At 42.4% G+C, this 15,349-nt stretch overlaps 1 protein-coding gene across 1 annotated transcript in view; it reads left to right on the forward strand.

Moving 5' to 3' along the window:
• The window catches only part of MTERF3 (mitochondrial transcription termination factor 3), a 37,532-nt gene that overhangs the window by 20,017 nt on the left and 2,166 nt on the right, over positions 1-15,349 (forward strand). Inside the window, exons 5-7 of the mRNA XM_018556159.1 lie at positions 10,427-10,574; positions 11,523-11,594; positions 12,319-12,480. Coding sequence (XP_018411661.1) covers positions 10,427-10,574; positions 11,523-11,594; positions 12,319-12,480 — 382 coding nt within the window. The remainder of the gene's footprint in view (positions 1-10,426; positions 10,575-11,522; positions 11,595-12,318; positions 12,481-15,349) is intronic.

A 15,349-nucleotide genomic window follows, 5' to 3' on the forward strand; every position in this document is an offset into this window, starting at 1 on the left:
TAACAGGTATGGCCAAAGTCTAGAGAAGTATTATACATAGAATGTGACAGTATAGCCATGTGGGTTATGTTGAGAAGGGATTAAGGCTACATTCACACCATGCTGCATCCAATGTGTGTCCATAAATAGTGATTGATTCCTCACCGCATGTAATCGTATCACATATGATTACATGCACTGTTTCAGCGTTCTGCCACTTTCAAATGCAGACATTGTCACCCGATGATTAACTTGAACGGGTAACAGCTATCGCTTGTAAATGGAAGATTTGGAATTCCTGCTGCATGAAATTACAAGTTTCTGATGCAGGCATTCGAAATTGCACCTACTTGGTAGGAGGGAATTAAGGCCTTAAAGGAGAACTATGAGGGGAGAGTTTTCACTCACCTCATAGTTCTAGCCGACCTGTGACAATGAGACTGTCACAGGTCGGCTCAGTAGATCGGGAGGTGAGCGAACATATACCGGCGTTCGTTCACCTCTCGATCCTGTCACGGCTCTCTGCCGTGACAGGGGAGGGGCTGGATTCCCCCCTCCCCGCTCCGATCCGCCAGCGGGTACAGCTGGCTCTGCCTCTAGATAGGCAGAGCCAGCTGTCACTCACGCAGCTGGGCGGATCTCGACAACGATGTCGGGATCCGCTCCGGCTTCTCAGTGTACAGCGAGCTGTAACTCGTGGTATACTGAGCTTAGGGTAACGGGAGGACGCTAGTTTGTGTCCTCCCGTTACCCTAAGGAGAACTATGGAGAAAAGCCCTGACCCCATAGTTCTCCTTTAACCACTTCAAGACCAGGTGTTTAGACCCCCTTCATGGCCAGGCCATTTTTCAGTATTCAGCGCTGCAGTACTTTGACTGACGTTTATTCCGTCATGCAACGCTGTACTGAAATGAATTTTATACCATTTTTTGGGGACAGATAGAGCTTTATTTTGGTGGTATTTAATCACCACTGGGGTTTTTATTTTTTACTATAATTAGGAAAAATTAAAGAACATTTTGATAAAAAAAAGTTTTTTTTACATTATGTTAGGAAACATTTATTATTACCCAGTTTTTTGGTAAAATATAAAAGTCAGGGTCACTTCGGATAAATAGACACCAAACATGTCAACCTTTAAAATTGCGCGCATCCGCGAAATGGCAGAAAACTACCATACCCAAAATTGGCCATAGGCGACACTTTAAAAGCTTTTACCACTCATCAGTTTAGTGTTATCAGTGATTTATGGCCCTAGACTTATTGCTCTCACTGCGACGTTCACGGCGATATGTAACATGTGCGGCGTAATGGGCGCAATCGTCGTTTTTGCACGTATGCGCCCCCGATGCATGTTTGCATGCGTGTATGTATGGGTGGGGACTTAAAAAAAAAAAATTTTTTTTTTTTATTCTTTATGTGTTACTTTACATTTTTTTTTGGGGGGGGGAACTTACATTTTTTTTTTACTAAACTTTATTGCTATCACATACGAGGCTAATAAAAACCCCCTATGTGATAGCAAAATATGATAGAGCCTTCTTACAACAGGAGGTATTCACATGTCTCATTCCATCACATCTCCCAAAAAGAAGAGGATGATTTATCATTTCCATCCGCCGTCCTGAAATAAGGAATAGTCCTTTTTGGGATGTGATAGAATAAGAAGATAATACTTTTTGTTTTTAGAAAGCTTTACTGTGCTATACATGGAATGTGTTATTGATAATCAGCAGCGTGATATATGGATGACTGTGTGCTGTCCCTGGGAGCCCCTGTGGCTCTAAGCCACAGCCTATGTTGTGTACTGCCCTGGTTGTTATGCACACATAGATATCATGACTGTCTAACAGAGTGTACACAGCTCAGGGACACAGCTGCTCTCATCACTGCATCTCTTTATTCAGCTAATTAAGATGGGAAGAGACTGACAGCAAAGAACTTCAAAAGGTTTTTTTACTGCCTTGCTGTACATAAGAGAATGTCTGGGAAACAGAGAGCAGGTTGTATATTAATAGACGGCAAGTACAACTTCATCAGCGAACTGCTCATTTTATCCGGAAAAAAATATTATTGAAGCATCATGAAGATAAGCGCATATCAGTTATTAGGGATCATTCCAGTGCCGTCATAAATTGTACTCCTCTTCTGCCAAAGAAAAAATTCCTTCCCTTTTCTCCTATCAATAATTTTTTTGTGTGGCGCATGCACTGTGTATATCCAGAGTCCATACTGGGCATCTGTTAGGTTCCGTTCACACGGGGTGATCTGGCATCCCTGCGTCAAGGACCTACGGGTTTCTGTGGCAGGAATGCCAGGTGTCCCCATTCAGATGCAGCCCCTCTATCCATTGAAGAAAATGAGAGGGTGACAGCGCCGGCATCAGTCAGCGTCAGGCCGCATGTAATAGTACATGGTGCGATAAAATGCGGTTTAAGGTAAATGACTGTTGCTTGATGCAGGATAGATGCGTCTAGCGACAACTCTTCCAAACTCACCCAAAGCGAGCCCCTATCTTTGTGTACCTTGCTATTTCTGAAACAAGAGAAGTGTTTTGTAATGAACAGATTTGCTGTTTCCATTCTAATGCAGTACATTCATTCATTGCTGAGGGAGTGGAACACAAATAAACCCACACGTAGCTGGTAGATGCTTGAATTGAACTGACCTTTTTCAATGGAAAGTTCCATGTAAATTTTTGGAATTGCTTTATCGGTTAACCTTGGTGTTAAAGACATAGCACGTTCCATTATGCACCACTGCCTGAGGACGCCGGTTCCTGTTCTTATCTCTGTTTTATAGTGTGTGTGTATTACGGACCTAATTGTTATCCCCATCTATTTGTAAAGGCAGGCCGAGTCTGTTTTATATTTACACTTGCATTCACCTATTGTGAATGAACGCTCCTGCTGCAGGCTTTATTTTCTGCATTTTCCATGATGTAGAATAAATTTAAATAATTGAGAGATTGGGAGCCCTTATGATACAGGAGGAGGGTGTGCGGACCTGGGGACTGAGATCTTCTCATCACATTCTGAGACACAGATGAAAACTTTTGTTTAAAATGTAGCTAAACCCAAAAAAAAACATTTCATATGTGGCAGCTTTTTATTCCCTAGATGTGGTGGCTGCATTAGTTGTTTTTTTTTAAAAAGGGACACCAGGATTTTTTAAAGTTAACCCTTGCCATGACGCTACCCCTGCACTGCAAGGGTTAACTGCCCGTATTTTCTCTAGCGGACCGAATAAAGAAGAAAGACCCGATCCTCAATCCTGTGACCGCTCACCCCTCCTGGTGTGGCATATCCATCAGTGTCCTCATGTCTAGTACATTGTATTAGACGTGATGACTCTTGGGTCCTTGGACCACCAGGGCCCGGGGGCGAAGAGGGTGCGGGGACCGGCCTAGCAACCAGGTGGGACCGTGGATTAGGTGATTATTTATTCTACATTCAGAGAAAAACAAAAGTTAACCCTTGTAGTGTGGCGGTAGCCAACTTTTAAAAATCCTGGACTTCTAATCCATTAAATGTATATATTCAATGAAGTGTGTAAGGTCAGAACTCCTTATGTTCTTACTTGTCCTGGTTTAGTGTCTTAGAAATTGCTGAAGCTATTAGATCCGCATGACGACCAGGGAGCTAGAATTTTCAGAAGAGGATGTTAACAATGGTACCTATCATGTCTCTCTGAGCTCAGGTTTCCTTTATTGAAGGACCCAAATTTCCTCAACAAATCAAAACTGTATGAAATCAGGGGTAGACATAGAAACACTATGATTTTCTTAATGGGCATTTAACATTTTTTACCCTTGCTGTGCGTGTGTGTGTGTGGCTTATGTGCTCGTTTTGGTCTAGGGGATAAAAAAAAGATACATTCACCTGATCCCTCGATGCCGCCTGGCTGCTAGACCGGTCCCTGTAGCCTCTTCTTCCCTGGGCTCCCCTGTTGCCTTAACATGCACAATGTATAGAATGAAGAAACAAATGTCATATGGTATACAACTTGCCTTCTCTCAGATTCCATTTTGCACATTCTTGTCATGGGGTGCAGAGCAGGAGTCGTCAGGCCATTATTGTTAGTAGTTTGTTTCTCCGATTATCTAGCTTATCCGCGTTGTCATCTATAATAAAAGACAGTTCATAAGTCTTTGTCCACTATGTATTATAGTTGGGTAGAAAAAAACTGCGCTAGGAATCAAATAACACTCTAAGAGCAGCTGTGCTTAATAGGTGAGTACACCCAAAATAGGAAAAAAGAGAATAGCACTGCGCTTCAAACTCAAAAATTATAATCCTAAAATGTGAAAAAAATAGTATGAAATGTAAAATTGTCACACAGTGATAAACAATTTTGGGTATCACTGTGTGACGGTCTGCATACCCATGCAGACCATAGCCAATAGTAAACTAGCATTGTACCCGCCCTCTCCTGCAGTTCTCCATCAGGTCCATCAGCAGAGGGCGGGTACAATGCTAGTTTACTATTGGCTATTGCAAATTGAAATAGCCAATAGGAATCTAGCAAGTCATTCCAAAGAGCAAACATTTCTTTTTTTTTTTTTTTCTATTCTGACACGGCTCCGTTTCAGAATAAAGAAACAAAAAGAAAAAGTGTTTCTCTCCTGGGCGGCCGGGAGCGGGAGGCTCCCAGAGCGCCGGACAATAGAAAACTGTTGGGCGGAGCTAGCTGTCACTGCTAGCTCCGCACAATCGTTTTCTATTTACTTTTTTTAAAACTTTTTAAACTATTTTTCTGTTCTGCTCGGTCCCTCTGAGGGACCGAGCAGAACAGCCGAGCCGAATGCTGATCAGCGGCTTTCGGCTATTCTCTCACTGCTGTTCGGCATCTATAAGAATAGGCGGAACAGCAGTGTGAAGCCTGCCGGAGGTTTGGCTCAGCCGATCCAGATGTTGGATCGGCTGAGTTGAACCCCTTCTGCACTTCGGGTCAGCCGAACATGCTGAGCATGTTCGGCCGACCCAAAGCAAGCCGATGTACAGTGTTCGGCTCACGTCACTTCAGGTCGGTGATTCACTCGGCTGCCTACGGCAGCTTAGTGAATAGCCCCCATAGTGTCTAGACCATTAGACCTAGAGCTTTTTCTTCATCAGCACAGACATTGTGCAACACAAGTGTTGTGTATGACACCAAATTGTTTATCACTGTGTGGCAATTTCACATTTCATACAAATTTTTTTCACATTTTAGGAATATAATTTTTGAGTTTGAAGCGCAGTGCTATTTTCTTTTTTCCTATTATATATTATAACTTAGCAGTTAGTCCATGTTCACACCATAGCATAGTGGGAAGGTGTGACACGGGGACGTGTGAAGTTTCCACATGTTCACAGGCGTTTCTTTCCCGTGTTTGCCTTGTGTCCCCATTGTTTTCAGTGGGTTTCTGGACAGTAGTGCATGCAGCAAATTCTGCAACATGTGTTCCATGTTTTTTTCCTGCGCGTTCGTACGCATTTTCCAGGCTGCGTTTGGGGTGCCATTAACTAGTAATGGTATCGCAAATGCGTTCCACAGTTGTATTACGCATTCCATGAACGCGCATCAAAGCATGGGATTTTTCACGCTAAGCTAGGGTGTGATCAGGGACTTATGGGGGTCTCCAGCAGTCAGAAGCTCATAATCAAGTGTGAATTTTATTTTGAATGGCACCCCAATGCACCTCCATAACACTTTGGCGCCAATGTGCATTGTGTTCCAGTGCTCTGAAGAAAAATGCAACATCCAAAAAATGTTTGAGGGCTACTACAGCCCGTTCATTTTAAAGGTGCAACTAACGCTGCCCGTCTTAATGCATGAAAATGTGTGTTGCAGCACAGTGTGTTCTGGTGTGTAGCAGCCTTCGGGGTGTTTTTCAGTCGTGGTATCCTGGAGAAAGCCCAGAACTGCTAAAAGAGGTGTTCCTTCGATTAGATTAGAGAACAGCGTTGGGTGTACAAATAGCTAAAATGTATTTCTGGGTTTAGATCCGCTTTATCTTATTCATTGCTGCCAGCTGCTCAGACTTGGAGCAGGTATTAGTGCATGTGATAAGAGTAACCGGAAAACTGCGGTGCCGGATGCCAGTCAGACTTCCCTGTTCGTGATTCACTAGGCAGCCGTCAGTCATCCTGACACACACACAGCACAGTCAGGGGTCTGGAGCTCCTCATTTCCATGAGACCAAAAAAGCCTCATAGCTCCTAGGAGTTTTTGAGCAGTTCGAAAAGCACTTTTAACTGCCCAATCATGGGACAAGAAATCCCATGATTTTCAATGGCCTTGATTCACGCCTGAGCAGAAAAAACCCAAACGCCTGAAAAGAAACAGGAGCATCTTTGGGCAGTTGGGAAACCTATTAAAAATTAAAAAGTCCCCTTATAGACTTCATTGGAAAGGCCCAAAAACGTGCAACAGAAGCATGTTGTACATTTTTGTGAGCGTTTTTGCGCCTTTATACGTGCGTTCTTTCATTGCCCACAATGGTGTATGAGCTGCCAATCAAAACACGAGTTAAAACGCACATACAAATGTGCACAACGCGCAAATAACCAAATGCAGTTATCGTGCGTACAAACGCGTAAAAACAGTGCCGCCTAGGTGTGAACCCAGCCTAACTGCTATCTAAATACAAATGATCATTTAGATTGGGGTTCTTCTTCAATGACCAGATGAAGAGAACCATGTTGGATAATATATTGTTCTGTGATCTCTTTAATGTGAACCTGGACTCCATTTTTACATCAGAAAACCTCTGCTGAGTTTGTTTCACCTGCATACCGGGGGCTTGACTTCCTGAAATATTAGAACTAAACCCGGCAAACTATAAATCTCCTGTAAAATTAGACTGCTCCATGGACTAACAGCACTCTCTGGATAAGGGGGATGACAGGGCTTAGAGTAGAACTGAACCCAAAACTTTTTTTAGTTTTAGATAGCGTAAAGTGTGTGTGTGTGTGTAGTTATCACCCCTGTCAGATTTGTTTTTTGATAGCAATAAGGTTAAGTAAAAAAAAAATGCTAGCAAGCAGTAGATATATGCAAAAACATTTTTAGAAAGTTACCAAAAAGGTCATTACTTACCTGTGTCTCCACCGCTCGCTGCCGTCTGAAGATCTGGAGCTTTTCGAGTGGCTGAGCTGGATGATGATAATGGGGTGGGCACATGCACAGTAGAGATCTTCTGCGGGAAGAAGAGGAGAGACACATTGGAGGTGAATGCACGCAGCCGAAGACACAGCAGTCAGCGCTGGATCAGAGACCGGCACCAGCGCTGGAAGGACTGCTGACTACAAGTGGAAGGAAGAAGATGATCGGATCAAGAGCCATCATTTAAAGTGACATTAAACCCTCAGATTTTTTAACATAAAACAATACTGTTATGTGCGCCTTACTGTAATCCATGGTTGTTTCCCTTCTCTTTGCTGCTCTTCCTTTTAAATCCGTATCTCTTCTCATGCTCTGCAGAACTTCTGTTTTGCAGCAGACTGCCTTGTCTCAGGAATGGATACACGGTGTCTGTGTATACGTTTGTATAGGCTTGTAACCTGAGCCAGCACTACAGGAAGAGGCCCTGAGCTGAAAAGGGAAGTTCTCCCCAAGCATGAGAAGACATGAGGATTTCAAAGGAAGAGCAGCAAAGAGAAGGGAAACAACCATGGATTACAGTAAGGCACACATTACAGTATTGGTTTATGTTAAAAAATCTGAGGGTTTAATGTCACTTTAAGATAAGTCCTTAAAGCAACATTGCGTGGGGAGGAAAAGAATTGTGACTTTACTTTGTGTCCAAAAATGAAATAATTGCTCTTGTACTAAGGTGGTTAAGCCGGACTTTTACTTTCAAAGGTTTACACTGGTGTAGAGGTTGCCTATGGGGGTACCTGCTAAATGGGGGCTGCCATTAAGTGACCTCCTCCTGAATGTGCCTGGCTATTACGGTGACCCTCTGTCTTTTATTTGTTGACTTTCCTGATCAGCATACTTGTTCAGGGTGAGTGACTTAGGCGTCACTATCTGTGTAATGCTCCTATTTAGTATGGAAATAAGAAATCGGCATGGCAGTCAGGAAAACTAGGAATCTCAGGAAGAGGCCTCTGCGACGGCAGCAGCAGCCTTCATAGTATATAGAGGAGGAAGTTAGTTAAACATACCTGTGTAAAGTGTGAAGCTGGCGCTGCTCGTAGTCTCCAGCTTTTGATCAGTGAACTTGTGTACTCTCTGCCAGCTCTCATTTGATGCCTCCACCCAAGTCAGAACACAGAACAGCCGGTGCTTTTTCCATATTGTTTCCCATTCAGTAGTGAGATGCCGCTGCCAAATATTACACACACTGGCTTGTTGTACAGGGATTCAATGCCAGGAGCTCCATACAGGTGTGTCACAACCGTGTTTTTACAGGGTGTGCCAGGCCATGAAAACACGGGCTTACCTGGGCTAGTCATCAGGCTGCTTCCCCTTAGGGGAGTTCACATGTTAAACTTTTCTCCTCATTTGCTACACAGAAGTCCCCTGCTTTGTAGAGAGGATCCTGAACGGGGAATCACACAGAGGACTGATGTAAGCATCACTCGCGATATTAGAGTGTGAAAAGCACTGCTACCAATACAAAGACATAGTTAAAAGGAATCTACATAGGTTGAACTGGATGGACCCTGGTCTTCATTCAACTTCACATACTATGTTACTATCTATGGTCAAAAACGAAAACTAAATCTGTATTCTATATTGAATTTCCATCAATTCTATCCCACTCCGAATAACCGTATCCATCTAGAAGTTTGTAAACTCAGCCCTGTGAATATGCATTTCCTTAAATCTACCTTCTAAACTACAATTCATCATCTGAACAATGTAACGTCATCATTGTTTGCTGGAAGCAATGCATGACGGGATATGTCATCTTGAGAAATTGAGATTTCATCACATGCAGGGAGAGAGATGCAAAACACACTGGGAATCCAGGAAGTTGGTGAAAGTGATGGGCAGACAGAAGGCAGCACTCACTACATAAAAGGGATTTTTCCATCAAGATTTAATTGCAATATCAAAACCAACCCTAGTATGTATTCCTATTGCAATGCTGATGTCCTAACAGGAGAGGATATGCTGGGACTTTAGAATTCCTTTACGGTTTGTGAAAATATCTTAGTGTATTTCCACTTTTATAGTCAAATTTGAGAAAACCCCTCTATATGGTTGTGTTCCTCTTCACACAGCATAAAGAAAAATAATTAAAAAATATATATATTTCTTACCTTTTTTAGATGTTTTGTTGCAACAGGCAAGATGGCCGATTCAAGGTTTTTTTTCAGCGCCTTCACAGTGATCTGTCCTTTTTAGAAAGACTTAGGACTGTAATTTGAGGATTGTGTTTCTCATTCACTTAATTAACATACAATGGAGAAGCCAGCTCAGACCCCTCACCTCTCTCTTAACATTGCAAAGAAAGATAAGCAAGTAGAAATATTAAACTTTAAAACCCTAACCCAAGTAAACGTTTTTAGACCGCAAGAAGCATTTTTTTTAATTTTTTTTTAGCTTATGCTATGTGAATGGAAACATAATAAATATAAAATAGGTTTTATCCCAATTTGGCTGCAAAAGTGGAAATACACTTTAAAGCTGGGAAAGGTAAATGTTGTACAAGAGGCATGTGTATTCTTACTGTAGTCGTAGTGAGCTTTGTGTATTTCTTCCAGATCTGTACAGTAATCCAGTGTGAGACTTGGAGCTTCCTGTAATAAAGACCGGTCACTGCTGTTCTCTCTCCTTGGGCAGGGTGATTGGTCTTGTCTCCGCCCTCTCCTGTAGTTCTTTGCAGAGGACCTGTAGTGGGTGGGGCCTGCTAGGTCACTCCCACAGCTCTACTCTGTGCACAGGCTATGCGCAGCACAGTGATTCCTTTTACAAGGTATCAACTGCATTTGCAAAGACATTTTAGATTTAACTGCTTATTTTGGTAAAGGGTCTAAAATAAAAAAAGATATACTCCCATGATCCTCAGTCCCATGGCGGTAACGGCTCACTTCTTTCCCCCTCCGCTCCAGCTGTGGAATGTTTCTCATGTCCATGCAGGGGAATGGACACGATGGCACCACCGGTCCTTAAACCGCCGGAAGCCTGGGGGAGAAGAGGCTACGGGGACTGGTCTAGCAGCTAGGTGGAACTGAGGATCTGATGAGTATGTCTTTTTTTTATTTTAGACCCTATAGACCAAAACAAGCAGATAACCCCTGCAGTGCGGAGGTAGCCCCACTGCAAGGCTTAATATTTAACATTCCCAGAGTTCTTCTTTAATGTTCACTGTATAGACAGTTTGGCTTCTCTGATTCACACTGTTTGAAAATAAACTTCTTTATGTTTCCCACTGAAGGGTAGAGCACCTACCCCCTGCGTGTATCTCTGTAGGTAGGACAGGTCTTCACTCTATGTGTTCTTTTTCCTATAGGGTGGCCTACCTGCGCTCCAGAAAATTCAGCCAGCAAGCCATAGCTCGGATGGTCTCCAGAGCCCCTTATCTGCTGAACTTTTCGGTGGAGAGGCTGGACAATCGGCTGGGCTTCTTCCAGAAACAGCTGGGGCTCAGCGCAGAGAATGTAAGCTTGTGTCCGCTATAACACATCCTGAGATTTGATTTTCTTTGCCATGACATGCACTTTAGGCATGTAGCTCCACCTAGTGCTAGTTCCTGGTAGACATTTGGCACAAAAACACCTCAGTGTAGTCATGACTATTCGCTATTAAAAAAAATGACAAATGTTGGGTTTTTCCTAAAATATTTTCTACTTGAAAGAATTCTACTAATGGACTAGTCTGTTCGGAAATACATTTACCCCATAAATTGAATGCATTTTCAGGAAAGCAACAACTCTCCATGAAAATGAAAAAAACACTTTATGGGGGTAGGTCAACTGCAAGGGTTAAGAATAATTTTGCCTGGAGTTCTTCTTTAATTGGGGACACTTGTTGGGGTAATGACATTTTAAGATAGAATCTCCCTAAAGCTGGCCATACGCCTATAGATTTTCTATGGTCAGATGGAACAAGTGCAACAGATTCCTCCATTTAGGCTAAACTGTGTGTATGGAGGAATCTTCCACTCGGCCAAGCTTCAGAATCTTGCTAGTCGGCCCCACTGGATCTCAAAATACCTGAACAATGCCTGCATCCAATCAGATTGTTCAGGTATTTTGAGAGCCAGCGGGGCCGACTAGCAAGATACTGAAGCTTGGCCCAGTGGGAGATTGCTCCATCCACACAGTTTAGCGTAGATGGAGGAATCTGTTGCACTTTTCCCATCTGACCATAGAAAATCTGCAGATAATCTATAGGCGTATGGCCAGCTTTACTCTGGAGAGATTTTATCTCGCTTTCTGTTGTGTTGTCTCCAAGACAGGAAGTGAAGGGAATAGGCACAGCAGAAATGAATATATGTAAGTTTTGGCTTTAGATTTACATTTGTTCATCTGTTCATATGATTACATAAAATTGTGTATGCAATTTACTGTATTCTCTTATTTTTTTTTTTCATCTTTCTATTACAGACGCGTGATATAGTAACGCGCCTCCCCAGAATGGTCACTGGAAGTCTCGAGCCAATTAGGGAAAATCTGAAGGTTTTTTTTTTTTTCTGCCCTTCGTATACCTATTTCATCTTAGCTCTGGTCATACACTGTTCTTCTTGACTATCCACTTAATCATTTACTGCTATTAGCCACTCTTTATAGTAACATGGTGATGCATCTCACTGCTTCTAGCGTATTTGAAAAAGAAGTCCACTTTTAAAGGAAATGTAAAGTGTTTTCCATATACTTTTGTATATGCTTTTTAAAGTCATGAGTAGTAGTAATGAGAGAATCTTAATAATTGTTATTTACAAGCAGTACAAAAAGGTATATTTATCAGTTTACAAAAATAAATAATGTATAAAAGGCAAACCACACCATTATATTTTCCCCTAAATCAAAGTGAAAAATCTTTGATGTAGCTACCAGATATCGGAGGCGAAAGTGGACAGGCTAGAAAACCTTTGGCCCCCACTGTCCTGCTGTGATAAGCCAGTGTCAAGACTGTAAAATGTCACACCGGACTTAATAAGCTTTTAATTTTATTTTTGTTTTCACGTTAACCCAACACGGGTATCTTTCCCCTGATTTCTAGTTAGGGTGTGCCCTCTAGTGGTTGGATTTAGAGAATTCCTTTACCTTGTTGGCAATACAGCTGCCCCTGCTACTTTACACATTCTGGACGTTCTTCCTCTCTGCACTTTTTCATGGAGTTGTACAGATTTTATTTGGAAATTGTTAAAAAAAAACAATGTCATTTGTTTTTATTTGGTAGGTCTTCGAAATAGAACTCGGGTTCCGCAAAAATGAAATACAGCATATTGCTTTGAGAGTTCCCAAAGTACTAACGGCACAAAAGAAAAGAATTACAGAAACATTTGATTATGTGCACAACACTATGGGGATTCCCCACAATGTAATCACAAAGTTTCCACAGGTATACTTCTTTTTGTATTATTATTCACATTTTACAGCTTTATCTTCCTTATTCATACAGAGTTCCTCTTAAAGAGTAAAATCTAAAATTTGAATATGATACAACCTGTCAGATTTATTACTAGTTAATCTTGTCTGTAAGATTTCCCTCTCTTGGTAACAGGCCAAGCTTTTCAGTAGAAGTGTCCGTTACAAGTTGGGAAAAATCAAATTGGGGCATGAGTTCTAACACTGGAGGGGGTGCTTCCAACTGACCTGCTTTTATTTATATACCTTAAAGAGGAACTTTACCCACCAAGTTCATTTCTCCCAAAACAGTTACTTGTAAGGCATACCAAATGTCAAACTTGTCAGTGTGTTTATTTCAGCTCTGAGCTGAGCTTTCAAGCCCTCAGTGGGCTGGTGTCATAGCTGATCACGTGTCAGCTGCAATCAAGTTAGAAGCTAAGATGGAACCTTTTTTAACTGTAAGGGATAAAAAAAATCATTATTAGAGTTCACAGCCCTCCTGGCAGCACGATCCTGTGTAAAAAGCTCTCTGTATGCTGTTCGCATTTAATGTTTGCGCTATACTCTGCATGTAAATGATGCCCAAAGGTGTCCTATTGGGTGCTGGGATGCTAGGCGGCTCAAGTTGCCTGCATTCTAACAACAAAGGACAATAGGTGGGTCATGCCGTCCACATCCTAGCAACAGAGGATGCTAGGTGGTTGAAGCCGCCCGCATCCTAGGAACAGAGGATGCTAGGTGGCTGAAGCCGTCCACATCCTAGCAACAGAGGATGCTAGGTGGCTGAAGCCGTCCACATCCTAGCAACAGAGGATGCTAGGTGGTTGAAACTGCCCGCATCCTAGGAACAAAGGACGCTAGGTGGCTGAAGCCGCTTAGCAGCCTTTGTTGTTAGGATGCAGATGGCTCCTTGCAGTCTAGCATCCTAGGTTGCTGGGAAACAGGTGGCTTGAGCGTGTATGTTTTCTGCTGCACTGCAAAAAAGATTCCAATTGGTTGCTATAGGCTTTCAATATGTAATGGATAAAAGAAACGTGTAGTGAATTTTGGGGGAGTACATATTTTAAGTTATTTTTGCAGTATTTTCCATAGGGTCATTTTTAATATTACTTTTACACCAAACATAATAAGAACTCTTTGGTGAATAAGACCAGAATTCCTCATTGCTTTGGTGACTATATGCAGATTTGATGGCTGTCTGAGATTGGTATGCATTTCATTCTTTAGGTGAGTGCATCATTACAGATAAATGTCTTCAGCACAAGCCTATGTGGCAGTATCTGATCCCTGTCTGCAGCCCTGAAGTCTGTAAAATGTCTCAAACCTTTAGATTTTTGCTTATATTGATTATCAGCATTCTGATTATGCATAAATATAAAACCATTATCCTTAATAGTGAAAAAAAGATTAAGCATTAACAAAAAGTCTTCCAGCATGTTTGCATCTAGAAAATATACCAGCCTAGATGATTTGTGATGTGTGAAATTGTCAAACTATATGGCAGCTAGGAATTTTCTTGGCTCTTTAACCCCTCCGCTATTGCCGCCGGGACTCTGTTTAAACTTGTAGAGCCGACTGTCGGCTTTACAACAGAAGCGATTCTGGCGACTTACCTGTCGCCAGATCGCTTCTGTGTCCCGTAGAAGGGGCCGCCCCCCCGCCGGACACCGCCGCTGTGCTTCCCGGGCTCCGTTGCCCCTCCTACGGGACCGGCTTCCTTGGTGTCCGCGGGGAGCTGGGGAGGAGGTCAACGAACTTCCGTTCATCGATCCCCTCCCCGTTCTATGGGACCGGGAGCGATGCAGATTGCATCACTTCCGGTCCCTGGGCTGTCAGTTCTGGGCTCCTGCAGCCCAGCTATAAGCTATTGAAGTGCAATCTGCACTTCAATAGCTTATTTCCAGTGTAAAGGAGACACTGGGGGTCTTTTGGACCCCCATCATCACCTTAAAGAGCACCTGTCACCACCATCAGCTATCACATGGGGGGGGGGGGGGCGCTTGTAAGCCCCCCTATGCGATAGCAGTCAAAGTATTAAAAAATGTTTAAATTAAAATGAAAAAAAATAAATCTAATTAAAAAAAAAGTCCCCCGCTCCCGTGAGCACGCGCGTCGCCACGTAAACACGCGTCGGGTGCGCCTACGTATGAAAACGACGAACGCGCTACACATGTTGGGTATCGCTGTGCACGCCGCAGTGAGAGCAATAATTCTAGGGCCAGTATTTTGGGGTATCTCTAAATTGATGACCTGTGGGGGCTTTTAAAGCGTCTTCTATGGACCTTTTGGGGTACTGCAGTTTTTCGCCGCACGTTTTTCGGACGCACGCAATTTGTAACCTGGGCATGTTGGGTATCGGTTTACTCGTTGTAACCTTATCTTTTATATTTCATTAAAAAAATGGGTATTTTGTTGTGTTTTGGGGCATTATATTAAATTTTTCACTAAATGTTGGGGTTTAATAAGGAGTTGTGCTAATATTGCGCAACATAAAAATTTGCAACTACCACCATTCTATTCTATAGGGTCTTGGCATTCAGAAAATATATAATGTTTGGGGGTTTTAATTCATTTTCAGACCTAAAATGTGGAATATAACATGGGTGCACAAAATGAAAAAAGGCCTGTCATGAAGGGGTTAAGTTACCATTCATTTTATTTTTACGCTTGTCGTCATGTACATAAGCAGCTTGGAATTTATATGCTGGCTGCAGAGCAATTCTGTTTATGCTGTCTTTTAGTTTGGATTCCTGATTCCTCTTCTTTAATGCAATACTCTTATAATTTCTGTAGTGACCATGACTTTTATTATTTTCACCTTGTAAAAATAAAAAAAGGGGCTTAGAGAAACACGGGGGGGG

The sequence above is a fragment of the Nanorana parkeri genome, unplaced genomic scaffold (genome assembly GCF_000935625.1).
Source record: "Nanorana parkeri isolate BGI_ZX_2015 unplaced genomic scaffold, ASM93562v1 scaffold226, whole genome shotgun sequence".
NCBI classification, from domain to species: Eukaryota; Metazoa; Chordata; class Amphibia; order Anura; family Dicroglossidae; genus Nanorana; species Nanorana parkeri.